The sequence below is a fragment of the Mobula hypostoma genome, chromosome 19 (assembly GCF_963921235.1).
Source record: "Mobula hypostoma chromosome 19, sMobHyp1.1, whole genome shotgun sequence".
In the NCBI taxonomy this organism is placed as follows: Eukaryota; Metazoa; Chordata; class Chondrichthyes; order Myliobatiformes; family Myliobatidae; genus Mobula; species Mobula hypostoma.
The window spans coordinates 62,282,769-62,306,406 of record NC_086115.1 but is presented as its reverse complement, the minus strand read 5'-3'; the positions used below and the strand labels follow the sequence as shown (position 1 = coordinate 62,306,406).

General features: G+C 43.3%; 1 protein-coding gene across 1 annotated transcript in view; it reads left to right on the top strand.

Moving 5' to 3' along the window:
- The first annotated feature begins 7,694 nt into the window (after positions 1-7,694).
- The window catches only part of LOC134358756 (docking protein 1-like), a 43,194-nt gene continuing 27,250 nt past the window's right edge, over positions 7,695-23,638 (top strand). Inside the window, exons 1-3 of the mRNA XM_063071223.1 lie at positions 7,695-7,870; positions 8,460-8,753; positions 18,323-18,395. Coding sequence (XP_062927293.1) covers positions 7,814-7,870; positions 8,460-8,753; positions 18,323-18,395 — 424 coding nt within the window. The 5' untranslated portion in view covers positions 7,695-7,813. The remainder of the gene's footprint in view (positions 7,871-8,459; positions 8,754-18,322; positions 18,396-23,638) is intronic.

Genomic DNA, 23,638 nt, shown 5'->3' with positions numbered 1-23,638 from the left:
ACCTCTGCAGACAAAAGTTTACTCCAGTGACAGATCACCAGCCCCCTTGTGCCCATTTTTAATTCCAGGGAGGGAATTCCAGTGATGACTGCTACCTGATTACAAAGTTGGGCGCTGTTCCTAGGGGCCCACTCTTATGACATAGAGTCCAAGGTTACCAAACAACACAGCAACGCTGATGGCTTGTCGTGCCTTCCACTTTTGGCAACTGAAGAACCCAGCAGAAGAGTTTCACACTGCATTGGTGGACCAGTTGCCGGTAGCAAATTCCAAAACACAAAGGGAAACAAAAAACGACCCGACATTGTCAAAAGTCTGTGAGATCACCATGCAAGAATGGCCAGCTCATGGTAACCCTGTCTCTAGAGTTCTCAGTAAGATAAGACCAACCAGTATTTGAACAAACGCTGATGTGTGGATCTCGTGTTGTGGTTCCCTCTAAACTGCACACCAGAGTGTTAGAAAATCTGCATGAAAGACACAGATACAGTCAAGATGAAGAGGCTCACCCAGAACTACGTGTGGTGGCGAGGAATAGAGAAACAGATTGAAAACTTGGCCTAAAGCTGGTCAGGATGCCAAAAAATTTAAAATGGACCCCACAGACACATTATGCCCGTGAGAGTGGCTGTTGTCACTGTGACAATGAGTACATATTGACTTGGCTGGGCCGTTCATGGACTCCATGTTCCTGATTGCTGTGGATGCTCATTCAAAGTGGCCGGAGGTTATACCATTGAAGTCAACCACCTCAGCAAAGATTGTCTCCAGCCTGAGGACTATCTTCACCAGAAACGGCCTACTATAATAAATTGTGAATAACAATGGACCACAATACATGTCAGAAGAATTCCAACCGTTCATGAAGAAAGATGGCATCTGACATTTCAAATCAGCTCCTCACCACCCTGCAATGAATGATTTAGCTGAAAGATTTATCCAAATCTTCAAGAAGTCCATTAAGGCTATGGATAAGAAGGATATTTCTCTACAGCACAAGGTGGACAATTTCCTTTTTGTGTATCAGAACTCTGTTCATGCGATGACAAATCAAACACTTGCAATGCTGTTCATGTGCAGGAATCTGAGATCTCACATAGACCTCCTGAAACCAGATCTACAGAGGGAAATGCAGAATAAACAGTTCAGCCAGTTGCCAAGTGAAGCAGCAAGCAGCTTCGAGATTGGACTGCAAGTCCTAGCGTATGACTACCGAGAAGATGGTAGGATAGATACAAGAACTGGACCATTAATGCACACAGTGGATATTGGAGATCAGACATGGAGATGTCTTATAGACAGATACTGGGTGTTCAACAGAAGGACACAGCTGAGTTGACTGGATGCAATGAGATGGACATATTACCATCACCGGATTTACCTCTTAGTGACACTGGAAACTGAGAATGTTGTCTTAGACAAGCCACCGACCAAACCTGCTGCTACTCCACAGGTCCAGAAGCGCAATGAGAAAGTTATCGTTGATAAGACAACTGCCAAAACTGCTGCCACTCCACAGGTCCAGAAGCGCTATCCTGAAAGACACAGGGCACTACCCAAAAGCCTGAATCTTTAGGACTGTGAAGTTAGTTATGGTCTGTTATTGTGAAAACATGTGTTTATGAAAGGGAAATTGAATGTTTTGTTCATATACATTTTATGTTGTATTAATCTAAAGGGGGAGGAAGTGTAATGTATGGATCTATTTCTTTTAGAGCAGTGACCCCCCCCCAGCACTACATATTGATCTGTTGTCAGTGTAAGCATATTAATCTGTCTACCAATGCGTACTGACGTGTTGTCTGCACATGTGCATTATTTCTTTCTCTCTCTCGTTGCAATATGAATACACCAGTTAAAGCCATCTCCCGCATGCATGCTTTTATTTAATTGATATGTAGTTGTGCACAGACACAACAATTATCCTGCTCTCCCAGCAAGATCCCGACGACTCTGTCAAGCACACGTACCAGATGTGAATTTACTCGATTGCTGTGAGAATTCCCAAACCTCACCAAGGTCACATTCTCCACAACAGTCACAAGACATAGAGTCGAACGCCACGTTTCTACAACTGGCCCACCAGTCCACGCTTGGGTGCGTAGACTGGAGCCAGAAAAGCTGGCAACTGCGAAGGCTGAGTTTGCCAACATGAAAAGACTGATTTGAGGGCTTCCCTGGTGGATGAGTGTTAACATGATCATCTCCCGCGGGTCCTGCTGCGGCTCAGAACAGCTTCCAAAGAGGGCCTGCAGGCATCCATGGCTAAGCGGGTATACGGGCAGCCGTTATGAGTGATTTCATTCCGGATGCAAAAACTGCCTGTTGATCTTTCAGCATGAGTCCACCCTCCTCAGTAAATACAATTCCTTTGCATCTATTCCTACCTCCTGTCATGGTATACTGCACTCTTGGGTTCCCATTGACCTACATTCTGCCTCGTCTGTTTTGGTCCACCATGATGCACACCAACATTCCCTTAGGCCCCCTTACAATGGCCCTTTCTGCATTTTGGAATGGAAAGAAGATACTTTTATCATAGATAAGAGGGTTAGCCCTGAACATATTTTGATAGGTTGCCTTAAACCAAGAGGACCTGAGAGGTAACTTTTTCCACACAGTGGGTTGTGGATTTGTGGAACAAGTTGTTGGAGGAAGTGGTAAATTCAAGTTTCAAGATTCAAAAATTCAAAAAACTTTACTGTCATTCTAATTGTACATCAGCTCTGCAGGGCAGAATGAGACAGCATTTCCCAGGAGCGGTGCAATCATAACATAACAAACGCAACACTAAACCTGAGCCGAGCTCCAGAAAGGCTCACGATGCCGGTTTCAGTGAATTCTGCAGAGGAAGAGGCCTGTGTAGGGTAACATAATTGGCTTTGCCCTTCCATAAGGTCCCTAAACCCGAGTTGGGTGCCGCCCCTGAGGCAATTAAATGCCCTATCGAGATCACTGCCCCCCCCCCCGATTATTACCCAGTCCAACACATCCAAGACTTTTTGATACATTTAGCTGGAAAGTTAACTTTTTTCCAAAGTCGATTTATTTAGGGGCTACCATCAGGTGCCTGTCTCTTCAGAAGATATTTCCATCATGGCTGTGATCACCCCATTTGGCTTCTTTGAGTTTCTGAACATGCTGTTAAAATGCAGCCTGTGTGAAGTACCAGTGGACCCAAATTATCTGTCATGACCTTGGCACCTTTTGAGGTCCCTGAGTGATGGTTTAATCATGTTAAAGTGGATCTCCCACGGTTTCACACACCTCCTTACCGTGATGGACCGTACCACCAGGTGGCCAGAGGTCATCCCCTTAGCACTGACATCGGCTGCAGACGTGTCTCGGGTGTTCATCAGCACCTGGGTTGCTCAGTTTGGCAACCCATCTGATATTCCCTCTGAACGCGGTCCCCAATTCAAATCAGACCACTGGGCTTCAAAGGCCCAGAACCTTGACGTTAGGCTACCTCACACCACAGTCTATCACCCACAGTCCGAGGGCTTATGCGAGCGGTTTCACCGCTTCTTAAAGGGCTGCTCTGAGGCTTCCCTGACCAATGAGTGTTGGCATGATGGCCTCTCATGGGTCCTACTGGGGCTCAGAACTTTTCCAAAAGAGGACCCCCAGTCATCCGAGTCTGAATTGGTATATGGGCAGCCGTTGTGAGTGCCAGGTGATTTTATTGCTGATGTCACAACCGCCTGATCAGTCTTTCAACAGTGTTCCACTCTCCTCAGTAAACACACTTCCTCTGCACCTATTCCTACCTCCCATCATGGAATACTGCACTCTTGGGTTCGTGTTGATCTATATTCTGCCTCGTTTGTTTTCATCCACCGTGATGCACATCAACATCCCCTTAGGTCCCTTACGATGGCCCTTCCTGCATTTTGGAATAGAGAAAATACTTTTATCATAGATAATAGGGTCAACCTGAACATATTTTGAAAGATCACCGGCCGATATTTGGAGGATTCTGCTACCATCCCCCTGGAGTCGCAGCATGAACATGAGCAAGTTAACACATCACTGGATGAGCCAGAGGAACTTGCATCTACTCCAGCCACAGGACAATGGCTCGGGACAGGCTCACAATGCCAGTTTTAGTGTTATAATTGGTGGAAACATACAATATTCACAACACCTGACATTGAGTTGGGGTTCAGTTTAAGAGTTTGGTCTGATGAGATGATGTAATTATGTGGAATTCTGTTATCACGCTTTTGTGTTCAGTGTTTGGAGTACAATAAATCAGTTGTTGCTATTTTCCTTAAACATAAAATGCCTCACACTGTTTTATTTGCAAAAAATATACAATACAAATTCCTTACCAACGATGTTGGAATTGAACTCTGAACTCCGACACCCTGCATCATGTTACTGCTATGGTACTGTGGCTCCCCTATGAAGTTCTACAGCACAGAAACAAACCTTTTTGTACAACTCACCTGCCCAAGTTCATTCATATACATGAATTTCACCCATATCCCTCTACCTTTCCAATCTCAGCACCTGTCTAAATGCCTTTTAAATGTGGAAATTGTTCCTGAATTAAAACCACAAGGCTACTAAGCAGCTTCCTCCCACAGGCAGTCAGATTGCTAAATAGCTGCTCTACCTGACCCTGCTTTGGACACTTTTAACTTGCACTGGACACTTATAATTTGATTTTAACTGACATGTATGTGGCTGTTGTGATTTTACTATTTTTTTGTTATGTTTATTATTTAGTGTTGCGTTTGTTATGTTATGATTGCACTGCTCCTGGGAAACGCTGTCTCATTCTGCCCTGCAGAGCTGATGTACGGTTAGAATGACAGTAAAGTTTATTGAATTTTTGGATCTTGAAACTTGAATTTACCACTTCCTCCAACAACTTGTTCCACAAATCCACAACCCACTGTGTGGAAAAAGTTACCTCTCGGGTCCTCTTCTAAATTACCACCCTACCCCCTCACCTTAAGTCTATGCTGTCGGAGAATCTTAGAGTCTCCCTCTTAGGGGAAATAAAGACTGTAGGTTGTGAGGAGGACAAGCAGAGGCGAAAAAATATAGCATAACAAAGCTTGAGAATGGGTAAAGATCTAGCAAAAGAAATATGATGTGGCAATATAAATTCAAACATTATGAAAATGATGAGAGATTGAACATCTCTGTAGTCAGGAACCTAGATACAGTAAATGTTATTATCAATGACTGCAGGAAGTAAGGAAACTTTATAGAAAGTCATCATTTACTCCCAGAGGAATGAAATATAAAAATCAGGAGATGACGTTTCAGTTATATTTTCTAGCTCATCATGGGGTGTGAGGGTGTGAGGAATGGACACTGCTTGTTTGTGATGTCCATGGGATTAGCCACTGTCCACCAGCCACTGCAGAGCCTTAGTCTTGCAACTCCGTTCTTGGCCCAATGACATCACACTCACACAGATAGACACACACACACACACACATGCACGCACAGAGAGACACACACACAGACATGCTTACACAGAGAGACACACACAGACAGACATACGCAGACAGATCGACACACACATAGGCACGCATCCACAGACAGACACATGCACACACACAGATACTCACACACAAACACAGATACAGAGACAGACACACAGACAGATAGACTCACTTTCTCTCTCATACACACACACACACACCCCTCTAAGTATGATCACATACACACAATCTGTGCACACACCCATTTCCTCGGCAGGAACCCTTCATAACTTCTGCATCTTGAATGTTTGTCCTTAAATTACTGCACCCGGGTTCACTAGCTCAGTCCCTCTACCACGAAGCCCTTTCTCTCAGTCTCCTGATTCTTTTGACCCCTTCATCAGAAGTCCTGATAAAGAGTCTCAGCCCAAAACCTGCAATGTTTATTCCCTTCCATAGATGCAGCCTGATCTGCTGAGTTCCTCCAGCATTTTGTATGTGTTGCTCTGGATTTCCAGCATCTGCAGAATTTGTCGTGTTTATCCCTTGATCCCCATCTCTCTCAGCTCTCTCTCCCTTTGCTTACCTCCTTTCCACGTTAGTCTTTTCCTCCTTTCTTCCCCTGTGACATGCCGGCATCCATTCTGGTCTTTGGAAATCTCTGGTTGTGGTTGAAGCAGAGGCTGTGAGGTGTTTTACGTAGATTCTTCGAGAGCGAGAGTGAAAGGATCTCATGAAGCGATGGGAATCAATACTGAGGCTCCGTCTCAGTCCTGCCATCAGGAAGCAGGTACGGGAGCCTCAAGTCCACCACACCAGGTCCAGGAACAGTTATTACCCCTCAATCATCAGGCTGTTGAGCCAAAGGGAATAACTTCTCTCAGCTTCACTCGCCCCATCACTGAAATGCTCCCACAACCTATGGTTCCAACCTGATGGCATGAACATTGACTTCTCTAACTTCCGCTAGGCCCCACCTCCCCCTCATACCCCAGCTGTTACTCATTTTTATGCACACATTCTTTCTCTCACTCTCCTTTTTCTCCCTCTGTCCCTCTGTATATACCTCTTGCCCATCCTCTGGGTCACCCCCTCCCCGTCTTTCTTCCCGGACCTCCTGTCCCATGATCCTCTCGTATCCCCTTTTGCCTATCACCTGTCCAGCTCTCGGCTCTATCCCTCCCCCTCCTGTCTTCTCCTATCATTTTGCATCTCCCCCTCCCCCTCCAGCTTTCAAACCCCTTACTCACTCTTCCTTCAGTTAGTCCTGACGAAGGGTCTCGGCCTGAAACGTCGACTGCGCCTCTTCCTATAGATGCTGCCTGGCCTGCTGCGTTCACCAGCAACTTTGATGTGTGTTGCCACAACCTATGGTCTCACTTTCAAAGCCTCTTCATCTCATGGTCTCGATAATTATTGCTTATTTATTTACTATTCTCATAATTATTTCTTTCTTTGTATTTGCACAGTTTTATCGTCTTTTGCACACTGGTTGTCAGCTCTATTGATGTGGTATTTCATTGATTTTGTTACGGTTATTGGATTTACTGAGTATGCCCGCAAGAAAATGGATCTCAGGTTTGTATCTGGTGACATATATGTCCTTTGATAATAAATTTACTTTGATTTTTGAACTTTGAACAATTCTACCACCCTTAGACCGAATGATGGGGCCAAGCAGTCTCTGTTCATATGTTTTTATGTTCATACATAAAATTGGGCAGCTCTAATTGAATGGAAACACGAGAGCTAGAAAAGGGATTCTACAGTTTTAAAACCCTTGTTTAGTGGTTAATTTGCACCGCTCTCTCGCCCTCCACAGAATCGCGAGATTTATAACGGGCCCATATTGCGGGTAAAAATGCAGAAATATACACTTTCAGTTTTACATACAAGTTTAAATTTATTTCAAAATCTCCAGAGTGCAGCTGAATGTATTAGGAACGGCGAGGTCCTTGGGCGCCCAGAACGGTGGCAAATTATTCGTATATGAGTCCAGAAGAGAAGCGCTAGAATTACCAGTCACACAGCGTCTGTGGCGAGACAAGCTGGTTAACGTTTAGGGCCAGGGATCCTTCCACGGAAAAGTTCATTTTTCTACAAGGTCAAAACTATCCCAACTTCGGAATGTGGATTGGATCTCCGCTCCACAGCATCCGCGCCTTACTTTTTACACACCAGTCAACCACAGAGGTAGGAGCAACACCAGCAAATAACGGAGGCATTTGCACCTCCCCAACCGCTGTTCTTCCTTTCTGCCGTCAACTTTCTGCCGTCAACTAACGGAAACTCGCCACGGAAATGAAACACGTCCGCTGCAGTAACTCTCTAAGTAAGGCACAACTCTCTAAGTAAGGCACAACGTAGCCATGGAGGCCACTGTGAAGGAAGGTCTGATTTACATGCAGCAGAATAAATTTAGGAAGGTATCTAACTTTCTTTTTATTTATTACTGATCTTGCGCTGGATAAAAATCGTGTAATTTTCGGTGGGGACCGCGACCCCGAGCTCACCAGCTGACGGTGAAATGTCTTCTAGATGTTTGCGCACTTCAACTTGAATTCGCCTTTTACACTGACATCAGGATTGCGAATCAGCAGGCCGAAGTTTCTGTTTAAATCAAGTAACAAAATTGAAATGATAAAGTCGATGTATCAGTTTATAAACGTCTTCACTGTGGATGGCGTTGAATTTTTTTTGTGTATGCGAACAATGCGGATATATAGAAGTTTCTTTTAAATGATTCGGTTAGGTGCTTGAGAAAAGCAGTAAACAAAACATTGCCAAACTCATCCAGATGAAATTGAAGCGTAGAAATAAATTTTGTATCTGTAACTCCACAAGTGAAGCGTTCTTAACCAGTAATTTATCTACCATTTTTGGTTGGCACTATTTCCCAAATGGTTGACAATGAGAATGTATTCTGCTGACATCATGTACTCAAATGCACAATGCGGTTTAAATATCTATTTGCATCTTACAATATATGATGGAATTTATTCACTTCTCCCCCAGAAATGGAAGAGAGTTTGGCTTTTCCTCTACTCTCAAAGTAACCAATCTGTAGCTCGCCTGGAGTACTTTGAGTTCAAAGAGGGCTCGTTTTTATCGGAAAAGCACATTACTAGAAGGATGGACCGAAAGTTAATCCGAATGAGTGACTGTGTAAGAATATTTGAGGCGACAGAACAGGCTTCGAAGGATTCGAGCGCCTTTTCGGTGGAGACTACCTCAAAACTGTATACGTTTCTAACAGGAAAGTCAGACTGCGCTGAATGGATGCAGAAACTCTCAGAGATTGCATTTCAGGCAAGTATAACAATGTAATAACTGCATGAATATAATAATTGTGTGGGCACGTGGCCAAGTGGTTAAGGCATTCGACTAGCGATCTGAAAGTCGTGAGTTCGAGCCCCAGCCAAGGCAGCGTGTTGTGTCCTTGAGCAAGGCACTTAACCACACGGTGCTCTGCGACAACACTGGTGCCAAGCTGTTTCAGCCCTTGCCCTTCCCTTGGACAACATTAGTGTCATGGAGAGGGGAGACTTGCAGCATGGGCAACTGCTGGTCTTCCATATAACCTTGCCCAGGCCTATGCCCTGGAAAGTGAAGACTTTCCAGGCGCAGATCCATGGTCTCGCAAGACTAACGGGTGCATTTATTTATTTATTTAATTGAATCACTTCTGATTGTTCTCATGTGAGGCCCTTTAATTAGCCCAGTCCTCTTTGGAAGCTTCCATGGGTCAGTTTAACAGAGCTGTTAACAGCAGGGCCTAGGGATGTTTGCCATCACTTTCTCTGCATCCATACCATATATACAAGGATATAGTTGCTGTATGATGTCACAGTAGGGCAGTGGTTAGCGCGACGATATTACAGCTCGGTAAGTTGGAGTCTGCAGTTCAGTTCTGGCATCCTCTGTACGTCCTCCCCTGTGGAATGCATGGATATCCTCCGGGTGCTCTGGTTTCCTCCCACAATTTAATGGTCACCGGTTAATAGGTTAGTTGGTCATTGTAAACTGCTGGTGATTGGGCTGGGCAGCGTGGATCGAAGAGCCAGAGGGGTCTGTTCGATGCTGCATCTCCCTATTAGTAAATAGATGGAGTTAGGTGTGGGCAGATAACAATTATTAAATAATTGGATTTATTAAACAATCTTATCTGATCATAGGAGTTCAGAGACAATTTAAAGAAAGTCACAACGTATGTGCCAGTGTACACTGAAGGAGGATTTGGGTTTGTATTGTATCATCAACCTTGTTCATATCACAGGCCTTGGTTGGTACTGTAGGCCTCCCAACCAGGGAAGCTCGAGGAACAGATACAATATATCAGCAGATAATGGAAAACTCTAAAAGCAAACAGGATTTGCCCTGATAATAATCATGAAAGCTGCCAAAGATGCCAAACAGAATTAAAAGGCTCGGCTGGGGACAGGAGGGTGTTATCAGAGGGGTATGAGTTATTTTATTTTCCCTAATGTTGACTGTTAGGTGGAGGGGTGGAGATACATCTCTACCAAAGGAGGTATAAGGTGCTTCTTCCCTCCACTAGCCTGCAGGTCACCCTTGGGCAAGGTGTAGCATCTGCTTAAACCCCCGATCAGAGTCACGTGAAGCCATGGGAATAGGTGGTGGATGGTCGTAGGAGCAGCTGGTGCATATCACAAGTTCTGGTTATGTGACCACTGGCATCAGGCAGACAATCTGAAGAGTATTGCCCAGAAGAAGGCAATGGCAAACCACTTCTGTGGAAAAATTTGCCAGGAAAAATCATGGTCATGAGGTTATGATTGCCTATGTCATAAGACACAGCACATAAGGATGATGTCATGCGACATGGCACATAAGGATGATGTCATGCGACATGGCACATGATGATGATGATGAATGTTGACTGGGATTCCTTTAGCACCAGGGGCTTAGATGGGGCAGAATTTGTTAGGTGCTTTCATGAGGGTTTCTTGAAATAATATGTAGATAGTCCTACTAGGGATGAGGCTTAGATTGGTAATTTAAAAACAAATAAGCTTGGTCATAGAAGACAGTGGATAGTAGTAGAGGTGTGTCTTAGTTGACTGGATGTGTGAGACCAGAACTGTTCCATGAGGATTAGTTTTGGGACCTCTGCTTGTTATAGGAATGATATACACAAAAATAGTGGTGGTCTGATTGTAAGTGTGCAGATCACAGGAAAATTGGTGGAATTGTGTAAGATATTAAAGGATAACAGTAGGGTATAAGTCAGTTAGTGGATAAGGTTTAATCCAGGTGGATACCTTGTGGAATTCATTGCCACAGACAACTATGGAGGCCAAGTCATTAGATATATTTAAAGCAGAGGTTAATAGGTTAACTCCGCTGTGGACGGTCCCAAGCCCAGCCCAGCTGCAGACATGGGGCTAGCAACCTCTTCCTGTAAAAACCCAGTGCTACAGAAACTCCAAAGACTTCATCCCTGGGAGGAGAAAGAGAAGATGGGCTACACCTGGGATGACCTGAAAGACTGGCCCAGGGCAGAATCCTCTGGTGAGCTCCTGTCGGTGGCTATGCGCTAGGTGGGGTAAACAAGTAAGTTGATAGATCCTTTATTATCCAGGGCATCAAATGCAGGAGAATGGGGATGAAGGGGATAATAAACCTGTCAGGATGAACTGGCATGGCAGACGGAATGGGTCGAATGGCTTGTGGTCCAATGATCTGATACGGACCGCGTGCAGCCAGGGCATGTGGGCCACGTGTAATCAGTTTAGATTGACATTGTGATCAGCACAGGCACCGTGGAACGCTGGGTCTGTTCCAGTGCTGTTCTGTTCTGTATTCTGCGTATCACAATGTCAAGTTTCAGAGCTTGGCCCACAAATAAAGTTTGGGCTGTCTGGAAGGCAACTCCATGCTGTTTCAAGGCAGAAGCAAACTCATTACACAATCACTGTGGAGCAGAGAGAGAGATTCCACCCATAAAACTTTTGGGGATTGCATGCTGTTTAATTGATCATTAAGGATTCATTGCTTGATTTAGACATTCAATAATTGCCAGATCTGATAAACGGGTATCAGCCTAAAACATTAACTCTGCTTCTCTCTCCACATGTATCACCTCACCTGCCAGTTCTTTTCTGCCTTTCCCCTTTTTCAATTTCTCTCGTCCATTCTTTATCTGCTGCGTAATTGAGTTTTTGATGTGGATGTCATTTATTTGAGGAAAAAGTACTATCATATTACATCTTATTAATTCAATTGTTAAGGATAATACAATAGCAGGTTTTAACTTAGCTTTGGAATTGAAGATATAAATCCCAAACGCTAACTGTGACAGTTACTAACTAATTACACTAATGAATAGGCAGGCGACTGATGACTGCAATAAAATTTCAGCAGCATTGTAAGGAGCACCCTGGAGAACTGGGTACTTCAAAACTCATTGGTTGGGGCTGATGAATTTGTAACTTGCAGCCGTTATCTCGACTAACCACAAAAAGCACCATTTTTTCGGCATCTGTTTTCTAGAGCATGAAAAGAGGGTAAGATTAGTGTGAATGTGTGGAGCAGACTGGCCCTGCTTCTGTGCACTATATCTCCATGACCCTATGAAATCATCAGGCAATCCTGAACTAGCTACTGGTAACCAATTGAACTCAGGGCTGCTTATTTAGTGATGTGAACTGCACAGAGTGATAGGGTATAGGATAGCACCACAGCACAGAAACAGGTCCTTTTTGTCCATCTCTCCATGCTGGCCTAGTCTCTGTCTAGTCCCATTTCTCTTCATCCCAATCTCAGCCCTCCATACTTCCCTATCTACATTTCTCTTAAACGTTAAAATTGAACCCACATCTGTCATTTCATACTTGCACCACCCCCTGAATGAACAAGTTCCCTCCACCTTAAATATTTCACTTTTCACCTTAAACTATGAACTCCAGTTCAGCAAGATGAGGGGAAAATGCTTGATTGCATGCACCCTATCTATACTCCTTCGTTTGTTCATTATGTGCTGTGTCGTAGGATGTGGGCAATCATGGTCTTTCCATGACCAGAATCAGAATCAGGTTTATTATCACCGGTATGTGACATGAAATTTGTTAACTTAGCAGCAGCAGTTCAAGGCAATACATAAAATAGAAGAAGAAGAAAAATAATAGTAATAAATAAATAAGTAAATCTTATTCAGTACACTTTATACAGTATATGTATATTGAATAGATTAAAATCGTGCAAAAAACAGAAATACTATGTATTAAAAAAAAAGTGAGGTAGTGTCTGAGGGTTCAATGTCCATCTAAAAATCAGATGGCAGAGGGGAAGAAGCTGTTCCTGAATCTCTGAGTGTGTGCCTTCAGGCTTCTGTATCTCCTACCTGATGGTTACAGTGAGAAAAGGGCATGCCCTGGGTGCTGGAGGTCCTTAATAATGGACGCTGCCTTTCTGAGACACTGCTCCCTGATGGTGTCCTGGGTACTTTGTAGGCTAGTACCCAAGATGGAGCTGACTAAATTTACAACCTTCTGCAGCTTCTTTCAATCCTGTGCAGTAGCACCACCCACCCCCCCCCATGCTAGACAGTGATGCAGCCTGTCAGAATGCTCTCCACGGTACATCTATAGAAGTTTTAGAGTGTATTTGTTGACATGCCAAATCTCTTCAAACCCCTAATGAAGTATAGCTGCTGCTTTGCCTTCTTTATAGCTGTATCAATATGCTGGTACCAGGTTAGATCCTCAGAGATCTTGACATCGAGGAACTTGAAACTGTTCACTTTCTCCACTTCTGATCTCTCTCTGAGGATCGGTATGTGTTCTTTCATCTTACTGACAATGAGTGCCAGGTTGTTGCTGTGGCACCACTCCACTAGTTGGCATATCTCACTCCTGTACACCCTCTCGTCACCACCCGAGATTCTATCAATAATGGTTGTATCATCTGCAAACTTATAGATGATATTTGAGATATGCCTACTGTTACGAGAATACACATAAAATTAAGATGTTTGCTGGCCTGGGCTAGCATCAGTGGCATCAGCAGTTGGTCTGCCACCTGCCCTCAGGGGAAGGAGAGATAAGGAACAATGGAGCAGCGTCTGGAGATGTGTAATGAAGGGACGTGGGAGAGAGAGCTGTCTGGAGCGGCTCCCCCTTTGAACCCTGAACTGTTTGAAGTGGTGGACAGGCGATACCCCAGCAGGGGGATAAAAAGGGACAGGTTCGCTAAGACAGTGACACACGCCACCCAAGGTAACGAGACCCTGGAAGCGGTGCGCCTCTCACGAGTGGGTGAGAAGTATCAGACAACGACAAGGGTGGAAAGGTACGATCAGCGGGAACCCGGTGTGTGTCCGCCCTTGCCTGGGTGCCGGGTTCACTGCAGAGGATCGACCGCATCTGGAGGAGGGGTCACAGTCGGTGACCTCAGGTGACATCACCAAGGACCCGCCCAAAAGCTGTTTGTGAGCCATCTCGCTGGTCTGTGAGTGAAGCCGTGTTCTGAATGATCAGTTGTTCCTATTCTGTGTCTCTCTTCCCCCACCTTGTCCATCGCCATGGCAACGATTACTGCGAACTGAACTACTAACTGGACTGAACTTTGAGTCATTTTGAAATTGGTCATTTACCCCTAGACAACGATAGAGCTTGATTGATGCTGTTATCTTAATTCTGTGCACATGTGCGTTTATCATCGCTGAACTGTTGCATTTATTATCCTTTCGATTAATGTGTTGCTTGTTTCTTTAATAAAACTTTCTTAGTTCTAGTACTCCAGACTCCAACTGAGTGATCAATTTCTGCTGGTTTGGCAACCCAGTTACGGGGTACGTAACACTACCCACACAATCATGGGTATAGAGAGAACAGAGCAGTGGGCTGAGCACACACTCGAGTTGCACCAGAGTTGATCATCAGTGAGGAGGAGATGTTATCGCCAATCTGCACAGACTGTGGTCTTCCGGTTAGGAAGTCAAGGATCCAATTGCAGAGGGAGGCCCAGGTTCTGCAACTTCTCAGTCAGGATTGTGGGAATGATGGTATTAAATGCTGAGCTAAAGTCGATGAACAGCATCTTGACACAGGTGTTTGTGTTGTCCAAGTGGTCTAAAGCCATGTGAAGAGCTATTGAGACTGCATCTGCCATTGACCTATTATGTCGATAGGCAAATTGCAATGGGTCCAGGTCCTTGCTGAGGCAGGAGTTCAGACTAGTCATGACCAACCTCTTAAAACATTTTGTCACTGTCGATGTGAGTGCTACCGGGCGATAGTCATTAAGGCAGCTCACGTTATTCTTCTTAGGCACTGGTATAATTGTTGCCTTTTTGAAACAAGTGGGCACTTCCGCCCATAGCAGTGAGAGGTTGAAAATATCCTTGAATACTCCCACCAGTTAACTGGCACAGTTTTTCAGACCCTTAGCAGGTACTCCATCAGGACCTTTAAAGACAGCCTAGCATTGGCCTCTGAGACAGAGATCACAGGGTCATCAGGTGCAGCAGAGATCTTCACAGCTGTAGTTGTGTTCTCCCTTTCAAAACGTACATAGAAGGCATTCAGTTTATCTGGTAGTGAAGCATCGCTGCCATTCATGCTATTGGGTTTCGCTTTGTAGGAAGTAATGTCTTGCAAACCCTGCCAGAGTTGTCGTGCATCCAATGTTGCCTCCAACCTCGTTTGAAGTTGTCTCTTGGACAACCATGATTGTTCTTGCCAAATTTTTCAACTTACGTGTTTTGCCATTGCCTTCTTCTGGGCAGTGTCTTTACAAGACAGGTGACCTCAGTCATTATCAATACTGTTCAGAGATTGTCTGCCTGGTGTCATTGGTCGTGTAACCAGGGCACAATATGCACCAGCTGCTCATACAACCATCCACACCTACTCCCATGGCTTCACATGACCTGATCTGGGGGAAGGGGTGGGGGGGGGGGCTAAACAGTTGTGGCACCTTGCCCAGTGGTGACCTGCAGGTGAACGGAGGGAAGGAATGCCTTACCATATCTCCACCGTGCCACCCTCTATATCCCTTACATGGGCAAACACCCTTTTTGCCAGAGCAATAACTTTAAGTGCAATGGTGTCACAGAGCAGGGAAAGTGGCTCCTGGCCCAGGAGGTCCATGAGCAAGTTGCCCATGACCCATTTGCCCATGTTTGGCCAGTATCTGTTAAATCTTTCCTAGCCTTTCCTTAGTGGGATATGGATTCTGTGATGAGGGACTGTCAATAAGGTGAGATGCCTGGACAGTGCTTAACTGCATTGTGCAAGTCATCAGGTGGACTTAGATCATCAGCCATGGTTTGCAACTCATCTATGAGAAGAAAACTCTGATCTCAAACCTTCACTGCCTTGCTATAGCCACTCATGGGCTTTGGGAGTAAACCCCGAGGAAAAATCTGGAAACGGAGTCCCTAAGGCATTCCGACATTGATTTCAACGCTGACTGGCAACTCCTGTGACGCCACTGGTTCCACGCGGTATCAGCCTCTAACTTTCCTTTGTCTTCACCAGATGTGTGGAGAGTGGGAGCCTGCTACATGAGCAACAGCTTGCTCTCCATATCGTACTGCCCTGGCTTGTGTATTGACTGAACATAGACAGCCAGGACAGAACATCCATGGACAAGTCAGCCCCCTGTATGCATTGGTGGAGAGTGGCAGTGAATTGGGGTAGCGGGTGGTGGGAGGAAATGGATATATCACTGCGGAAACTAAACTTAGAGCCCACAGGATCACCCTTGGTCCTCCGTGCATGCAAGAAGAATAATCTGACTCAGAGGAATGGCCTTTTTTGGCCAACCTTACCTCTTTTCCTGAATCAAGTCTAACACCAGGTTGAGCCATCAGGAAAAATCTGTTGCTTCACTCTCTGTTGCTGGACAATAAGTCTGAGAATTCCACATCTGTGCCTACATGTGCAAAATTCCAAAACTCACTGGCACTTTCATGGGTAATCCTGGCAGTTCCATGTAGAATCCCTGGGATTCCTCCAAAGATTTCATAAATAAAGGCATCCGTTAGTCTTGCGAGACCATGGATCTGTGCCTGGAAAGTCTTCACTCTCTAAGGTGCAGGCCTAGGCAAGGTTGTATGGAAGACCAGCAGTTGCCCATGCTGCAAGTCTCCCCTCTCCACGACACCAATATTGTCCAAGGGAAGGGCATTAGGACCCATACAGCTTGGCACCGGTGTCGCCGCAGAGCAATGTGTGATTAAGTGCCTTGCTCAAGGACACAACACGTTGCCTCAGCCAAGGCTCGAACTCATGACCTTCAGGTCGCTAGTCCAATGCCTTAACCACTTGGCCACGTGCCCACTACCATTACGTTTTGTACGTGAAATGATCACAGCCTTATTTTGAAGATTTTATTTTGTTTATTCATATACTTCATGTGAGGTAACCCATTCTGTTGTTTCACTGCAGCCAATGGAAAAGTAGAACTGATCTGTAGAAAGGTTTATTGTTCTAATCCTTAGGACTTGCTGCCACTTAGCTAAAGCTTGCTGCATTAAAAGTAATTTCCTGATCACTAAGGGTGCAACATTCACACTTAGGAGATTAATTTGTGACCTTGAATCGCAAAACATAAAAAAAACGTGATCCTTGTATTGCTTTGCCAGGTACATGTCGCTACATGAACCTCCACAAGGAACTTTCTTTAGTGAAATGTGTTTTTCTCAGTTTCTTTTCTATCTTTTCTCTTATACTGAAAATATTAAGACCACTTTACAGCTCCTGACTGAAAGTAAAATATATGGATTATCAGTGACACACAGACAATGGTTTCCAGTGTGTTCACTTTAATAATCAGTTACTCACCTGAAAATTCCCATCATTGCTAGGCATCAGCCCTCTTAACTGATGCTTTGAAATTACTGTTTAGTATAATGGTATTGGAGGGAGTCCGTATAGGACCAGTTTATCCTAACATAAGCATTTAACACTGTATTTGAAAGGTTAAGAATATATAAGTATTTAAGTTGATGGAGATGAAGATTTATATGATTTCTTATTATTTGCTTATTATTATTTTAGATGTAGGGTAGAGGGGTAGAGGGGTAGAGGTGTGTTTCTACCAAAGGAGATATAAGGTGCTCCTTCTCTCCGCTGGCCTGGAGGTCGCCCTTGGTCAGGGTGTAGCACCTGCTTAGCCCCCAGTTACGTTCACATGAAGCCACGGGAGCAGGTGGTGGATGGTCATTTGAGTAGCTGGTGTGTATCACAAGTCCCGATTATGTGGACATCTACATCAGGTTAACAATCTCTGAAGAGTATTGATAATGGCTGGGATCATCCATCTTGTAAAGACACTGCCCAGAAGAAGGCAATGGCAAACCATTTCTGTTGAAAAATTTGCCAAGAACAATCATGGTCATGGAAAGGCCATGATCATCAACGTCACATGACAGGGCACAGAATGAACGATTGATTTAGAGATGCAGTGTGGAAGAGGCCCTACCTGCTGTTTGAACTGCATTGCTCAGCAACCCACTGATTTAACCTTGGCCTCATCACAGGACAATTTACAATGACTAATTAACCTACTATCCAGTTCATCTTTGGACCGAGGGAGGAGATGGCAGCATCCAGAGAAAGCCCACACGTTCCACAGGGAGGACATACAGGCTCCTTTCATATGACATTAGAATTGAACTCCAGACTCTGACACTCTGAGCTGTAATAGCGTTGTGCTAACCACTATACTATCGTGGCAGCTGTCAACTCATTTCCAATATTTAGAGTTTTTGTTCATGGTGAAAAGATATACACAATTTAGTATTTTAGACTGATTGATTATGAATAAATCCTCTTTGATTTTTACTTATTTTAATCTTCTTGACAGTATGACGACTAATTGAATAACTTTGGAAATTTGTTTTCATGCAGCCTTCTCAAGAGGATTCAAACCGAATAGCAATGAGAATGAAAGAGAATGAACTCTATAGTTCACATGAAGCAGGTACAGCATTGTTTTATCTTTTCATAATTATAGGTTTACTTAAGAATGATCCAAGGGTTTTGATTAGCTAAATTGTACTTGTAATCCTTTGAGGGCTTTCAGTTTCAATTCTTCTTTCCCTTCTTCTTAAGCCCATTACCCCCACTGGGGCATGGCCGTCGACAGCATCTTACCAGAGTCCTCTGTCCAGGGCTGATAGAAGGTTGATCAGCCCTGTTGCTTCTGCTTTCACCACACAACTTCATAAGTCTTATAGGTAAAGATCCTTCCTCTCCCAGGGATGAGGTCTGTGGAACTTCTGTGGTGTTTCTGTAGCTGTTTTTTTATGGGATGGGGTTGCTAGCCCTCCTTCTTTCACAGCTGGGCTGGGGACTGCCCATGCAAGTTTCAGTGAGGGTAGTGCCGTTGGATGTCAAGAGCACAGGTTAGATTTCTGTTACTGTTGTTGTTTCATTACATTTTGTAACTGAAATATCCAAATCACTTTATTGTCAGTGTATGAAACGTATCAGAATTGATCGTGGCTCAGTGCCAAACATAACACACAGGACAGTACCATAACAGAGTACACAATAGCAACCAACACCTTACAAGACAATAGTGCAAATGACCATAAGCAATCAACAATTAGCAGAACACTCACATGCACAAGCCTAAATAATCTAACTTAAATAGATGTGGACATATGAACAGACTCAGTAATTATCAACAGAACAAGGAGACTTTATCCAATATTGAGAATATCAGAGAGAAAGCAACATATTCAGACTCTCTTCACCAGCAGTAGAACAATTCACTCTGTCATAGTGACTTACGTAAGGGCAGGGCCTAATAACATAAAGAATTAATCATTTTAGGCTCATACGGTTGAGGACAATAAGTAGGAAAAAAACAGCTTCAGATTTAGCCAGGTTCTGTAAAGGTTAAAGACAGGAACATGTTACAAATGTGGAATGGATTGTGATGGTAATGGAGAGGTATCACACACAAAACATGTTACTCTAAATATGTGTTTGGGGGAAGGCAAAGGCTTCTTAGTTGTCAGTAAGACGCAAAGGAAGCTCTTGCTCAAGAGTAACCAGTTACCGTACAAAAAGAGGAGGTGCAATGATGAAAGGGACTCATTTTTGTTCAGTGATAATTGGTTTTTATCTTAAATTAATTGTATTATCATGCTTTTTACTGTGAGATTGGGATAAAGAATGTTTTGTTTGGCAAAGTTAACTTTAAAAATATATGAAGTCATTGAAAATATGTTGGTTAGCTACTGTCATGCCTTGGGAATCCTTTTTGTTAAATACACTGACTTCACTTGCAAACAAGGCTTATTTCTGAATCACTAAACATTATGGTATTGTGCTTGGTCGGTGAAAGATAGATTGATCAGTTGGTGCAAATTACAGATGTACACTGCATGATGATATGACTATGCATTTAACTTTCAAAAAGCTGTTTTGTGCTTAGTACTGCAAAATAAATGTGGTGTTAGCAATTAGTGTACATTTTGCTAAGTTTTGCCACACAAGTTGTTAGGCTGGTAAAGAAGGCATATGCAGAGTTGGCCTTCATTAGTCAGGGGATTGAGTTGAAGAGCCAAGAGGTAATTTGCAGCCCCTTAAAGCTTTGGTTAGACAACACCCGCAATATTGTGCTCTGTTCTGGTCGCCGCATTACAGGAAGGATGTGGAAGAGGGTGCAGAGGAGATTTACCAGGATGCTGTTTGCATTAGAGAACATGTCTTATGGGGATAGGTTCAGTGAGCTAGAGTTATTAGGGTTAGTCTTTGGAGTGAAGGAGGAAGAATGGTGACTTGATAGAGGTGGACAAGATGATGAGGCATAGATCAAGACTTTTTCCCAGGGCAAAAATGGCTAATATGAGTGGGCGTAATCTAAAGGAAAGTATAAGGGAGAAGTTGGAGGCAGACTTTTTACACAGAGAATTGTAGGTGCGTGGAATGCACTGTCAGGGCTGGTGGTAGAGGCAGACACATTAGGCATATTTAAGAGTCTCTTAGATGGGCACATGGATTGAAAAAAAATGGAGGGCTATGTGGAAGGGAAGGGTTAGATTGATGGTGGAGTAGGTTAAAAGGTCGGCACAGTATTATGGGCCAAAGGACCTGAACAGTTCTGCATGTTTTATGTTCTGTATTCTGAGTTTTAGCAACGGAAATAATTTAGTCTTTCATTATAGTATGAAAGATAGGACTAAGTAGAGATGAAGTTATTTGAATGATCTACTATTTAAATGATGGGTGGAGAGAAGAAGTACTACAACTTATGTATATTACTGTTAATGTATTATTTATTTAAGACAGGACGCACAGACTACACTAAATTCATGAAGTGCTGGCAATCTTATAGTCATTGCTGTAAATGGCATATTTAATAACATACCTTAGTTCTATACAGAATGTTGTATATGTTGAACACACCCTATCCGAAAGTCGAAAATCCACCATTTTTCTGTGTACGGACCAGACATCACAAATGGAAAATTCCACAAGTGGCTGTGAAGGTTCCCCAGGTGATGTGAAGGTCACTGCACACCACATACAGTTCCGAGGAAGTGTCCTCTCACATGTAATGAACATAAATTAATGAAAAATAAAGGAACACTGCATAAAGCGATAAATGAAGGTCTTGAACCTGTATTGAAAGAGTGAATTAATTGGTGTTGGAGTGAACATTTGCTGCTTAATGGTACACTGATCATGAAACGAGCAAAGATCTATCACAACAGACTGAAAATTGAAGGTAGTTGTAAATATTCAGTACGCTGGTTGCAGAAATTTAAGAAAAAACACAGCATTAAATTTTAAAAGATTAATGGTGATAAATCATCTGCTGACACAAAACAGCAGAGAAATACATTAATGCAAAGATCATCGCTAATGAAAATTTAACACGCCAAACAGTTGCATGAGTAGTAAGTCTGAACAAGTGTAAGAAAAAGGCTGCTTAGCGGTAACACATAAATTCAGAGTCGTGAACAAAGCCAATGCCAAACAGCCACTGACTGTCCACCTGGGTGGCTGAGGTAGTGATAGCTTACCTTTCTGATGGTTTAATGTAAACATTGCTTCATGCACAAAACTATTCAAAACATTATATAAAACCACCTTCATGGTAGATATATAAGCTGTATATATAAAATAAGTGGATTTTGTGTTTAGACTTGGGTCCCATCCCCGAGGTATCCTAAATCCCCAAAAATCTGAAATCTGAAACACTTCTGGCCCCAAGCATTTTGGGTGAGGGGTGCTCAACCTGCACTATGATTCTAAAGCACTTTAGCCTGTAAATTTATTACCACCTTCATATGGAAACTAGTTCTTCCAGAAAGTTAGAGTTGGATTAAGTGATCTCGGTGTTCAGATGATTAATGTTTGTTTCTATTTCCCATGACAAATATTACTGTAATGTGCCGAGTGAAGCTATCAAATATTGCAATAATAGCTTAAAGAAATGAATAGATAAGAATCATGTAATATTTTATTCAGGTGCAGTTATCTCACGCATTCAAATTCCTGCATATATTTTAATGATAATTAATTTTCACTCTTGTGTTGGAGGAGGTCTTTAAGAACCGTCACCAGTGGGGTTTGAGTAATTTAGAGAACAGGTTTGGGGCAATCATTTCATGTTATTTACCTTGAGATACATCATGGAAGAGGGAGGGCCTTCCAGCCCTTCGAGCTGCACTGCTCCGCAACCCTTGATTTAACGCTAGTCTATTATGGGACAAGTTATAATGACTAACCAGTACGTCTTTGCACTCTGGGAGGAAACTGGAGTACATGGAGGAAACACACACATTTCACGGGGAAGACGTACAGACTCCTTACAGATGACGTCAGAATTGCACTCCCAATTTCTGAACTACTTGCATTTTGCCTTAGTTGCAGATTTCCTGTATCTGCAGTTGTTGAATTGTGGGATTCAACAACTATTGTCAGGGACTGAGAGAACCTCTTTGGAAAGGCTTTGGTTCATCAGGGAGAGTAAGAATGGGTATGCAAAAGGAAAATCCTGTCTGACAAAGAGAGATAGCTAATATTTCAGGGTGCAGACTCTTCACCAGATCTGATGAAAGGTCTTGGACTTGAAAGGTTAACTGTTTCTCTTCCTAACCGGTGCTGCCTGACCTTTTGAGTGTTCTAGCATTGCCTAAATTTGATATTGGATGATTGCCATGTACTTTCTTGCTTTAAGACCATAAGACTATATAAAATAAAGGAGCAGAAGTAGGCATTCGGCCCATCGAGTTTGCTCCGCCATTCAATCACGGGCTGATCCAATTCTTCCAGTCATCCCCACTTCCCTGCTTTCACCCCATACCCTTTGATGCCCTGGCTAATCAAGAATCTATCTGTATCTGCCTTAAATACACCCAATGACTTGGCCTCCACAGCCGCTCGTGGCAACAAATTCCACAGATTTACCTCCCTCTGACTAAAGTAATTTCTCTGCTTCTCTGTTCTAAAAGGACGTCCTTCAATCCTGAAGTCATGCCCTCTTGTCCTAGACTCCCCTACCATGGGAAATTACTTTGCCATATCTAATCTGCTCAGGCCTTTTAACATTTGGAATGTTTCTATGAGATCCCCCCTCATTCTCCTGAACTCCAGGGAATACAGCCCAAGAGCTGCCAGACGTTCCTCATATGGTAACCCTTTCATTCCTGGAATCATTCTCGTGAATCTTCTCTGAACCCTCTCCAATGTCAGTATATCCTTTCTAAAATAAGGAGCTCAAAACTACACACAGTTTAGTCCCGTTGCCTTTCTCGAAAGATGGTAAATGCCCTCTAATATGAGATGTGTAGTCTTAATCAAATTTGTTAATTGGAGAGTGAAGTTAAAAATATGTTCAGAGTAGAATTATTGAGGGTGAAAGATGTATATTCAAGTTTTTTTGTGGCTTGTATAATCTAAGGGAGTAAGTCTTTGATATTTTGTTCAGTAATTTAGATTTTGATATAAGCTAATATGAAAAGAAAGACGATGTTGCAACAGGCAAATCGTAAATTATACGGATTGGGATATAGCAGAGGAGATTGAACAGCAGATTTTGTCTATTTACAGAGAGTAAGACTGCCTGAGAAGAACTCATGCAGTAGATATCTCTGATATGTACATCATGTATAAAAAATATTCACCTCTCCCTGGAAGTTTTCATGTTTTATTGTTTTACAACATTGAATCACAGTGGATGTAATTTGACTTTTTTTTAACACT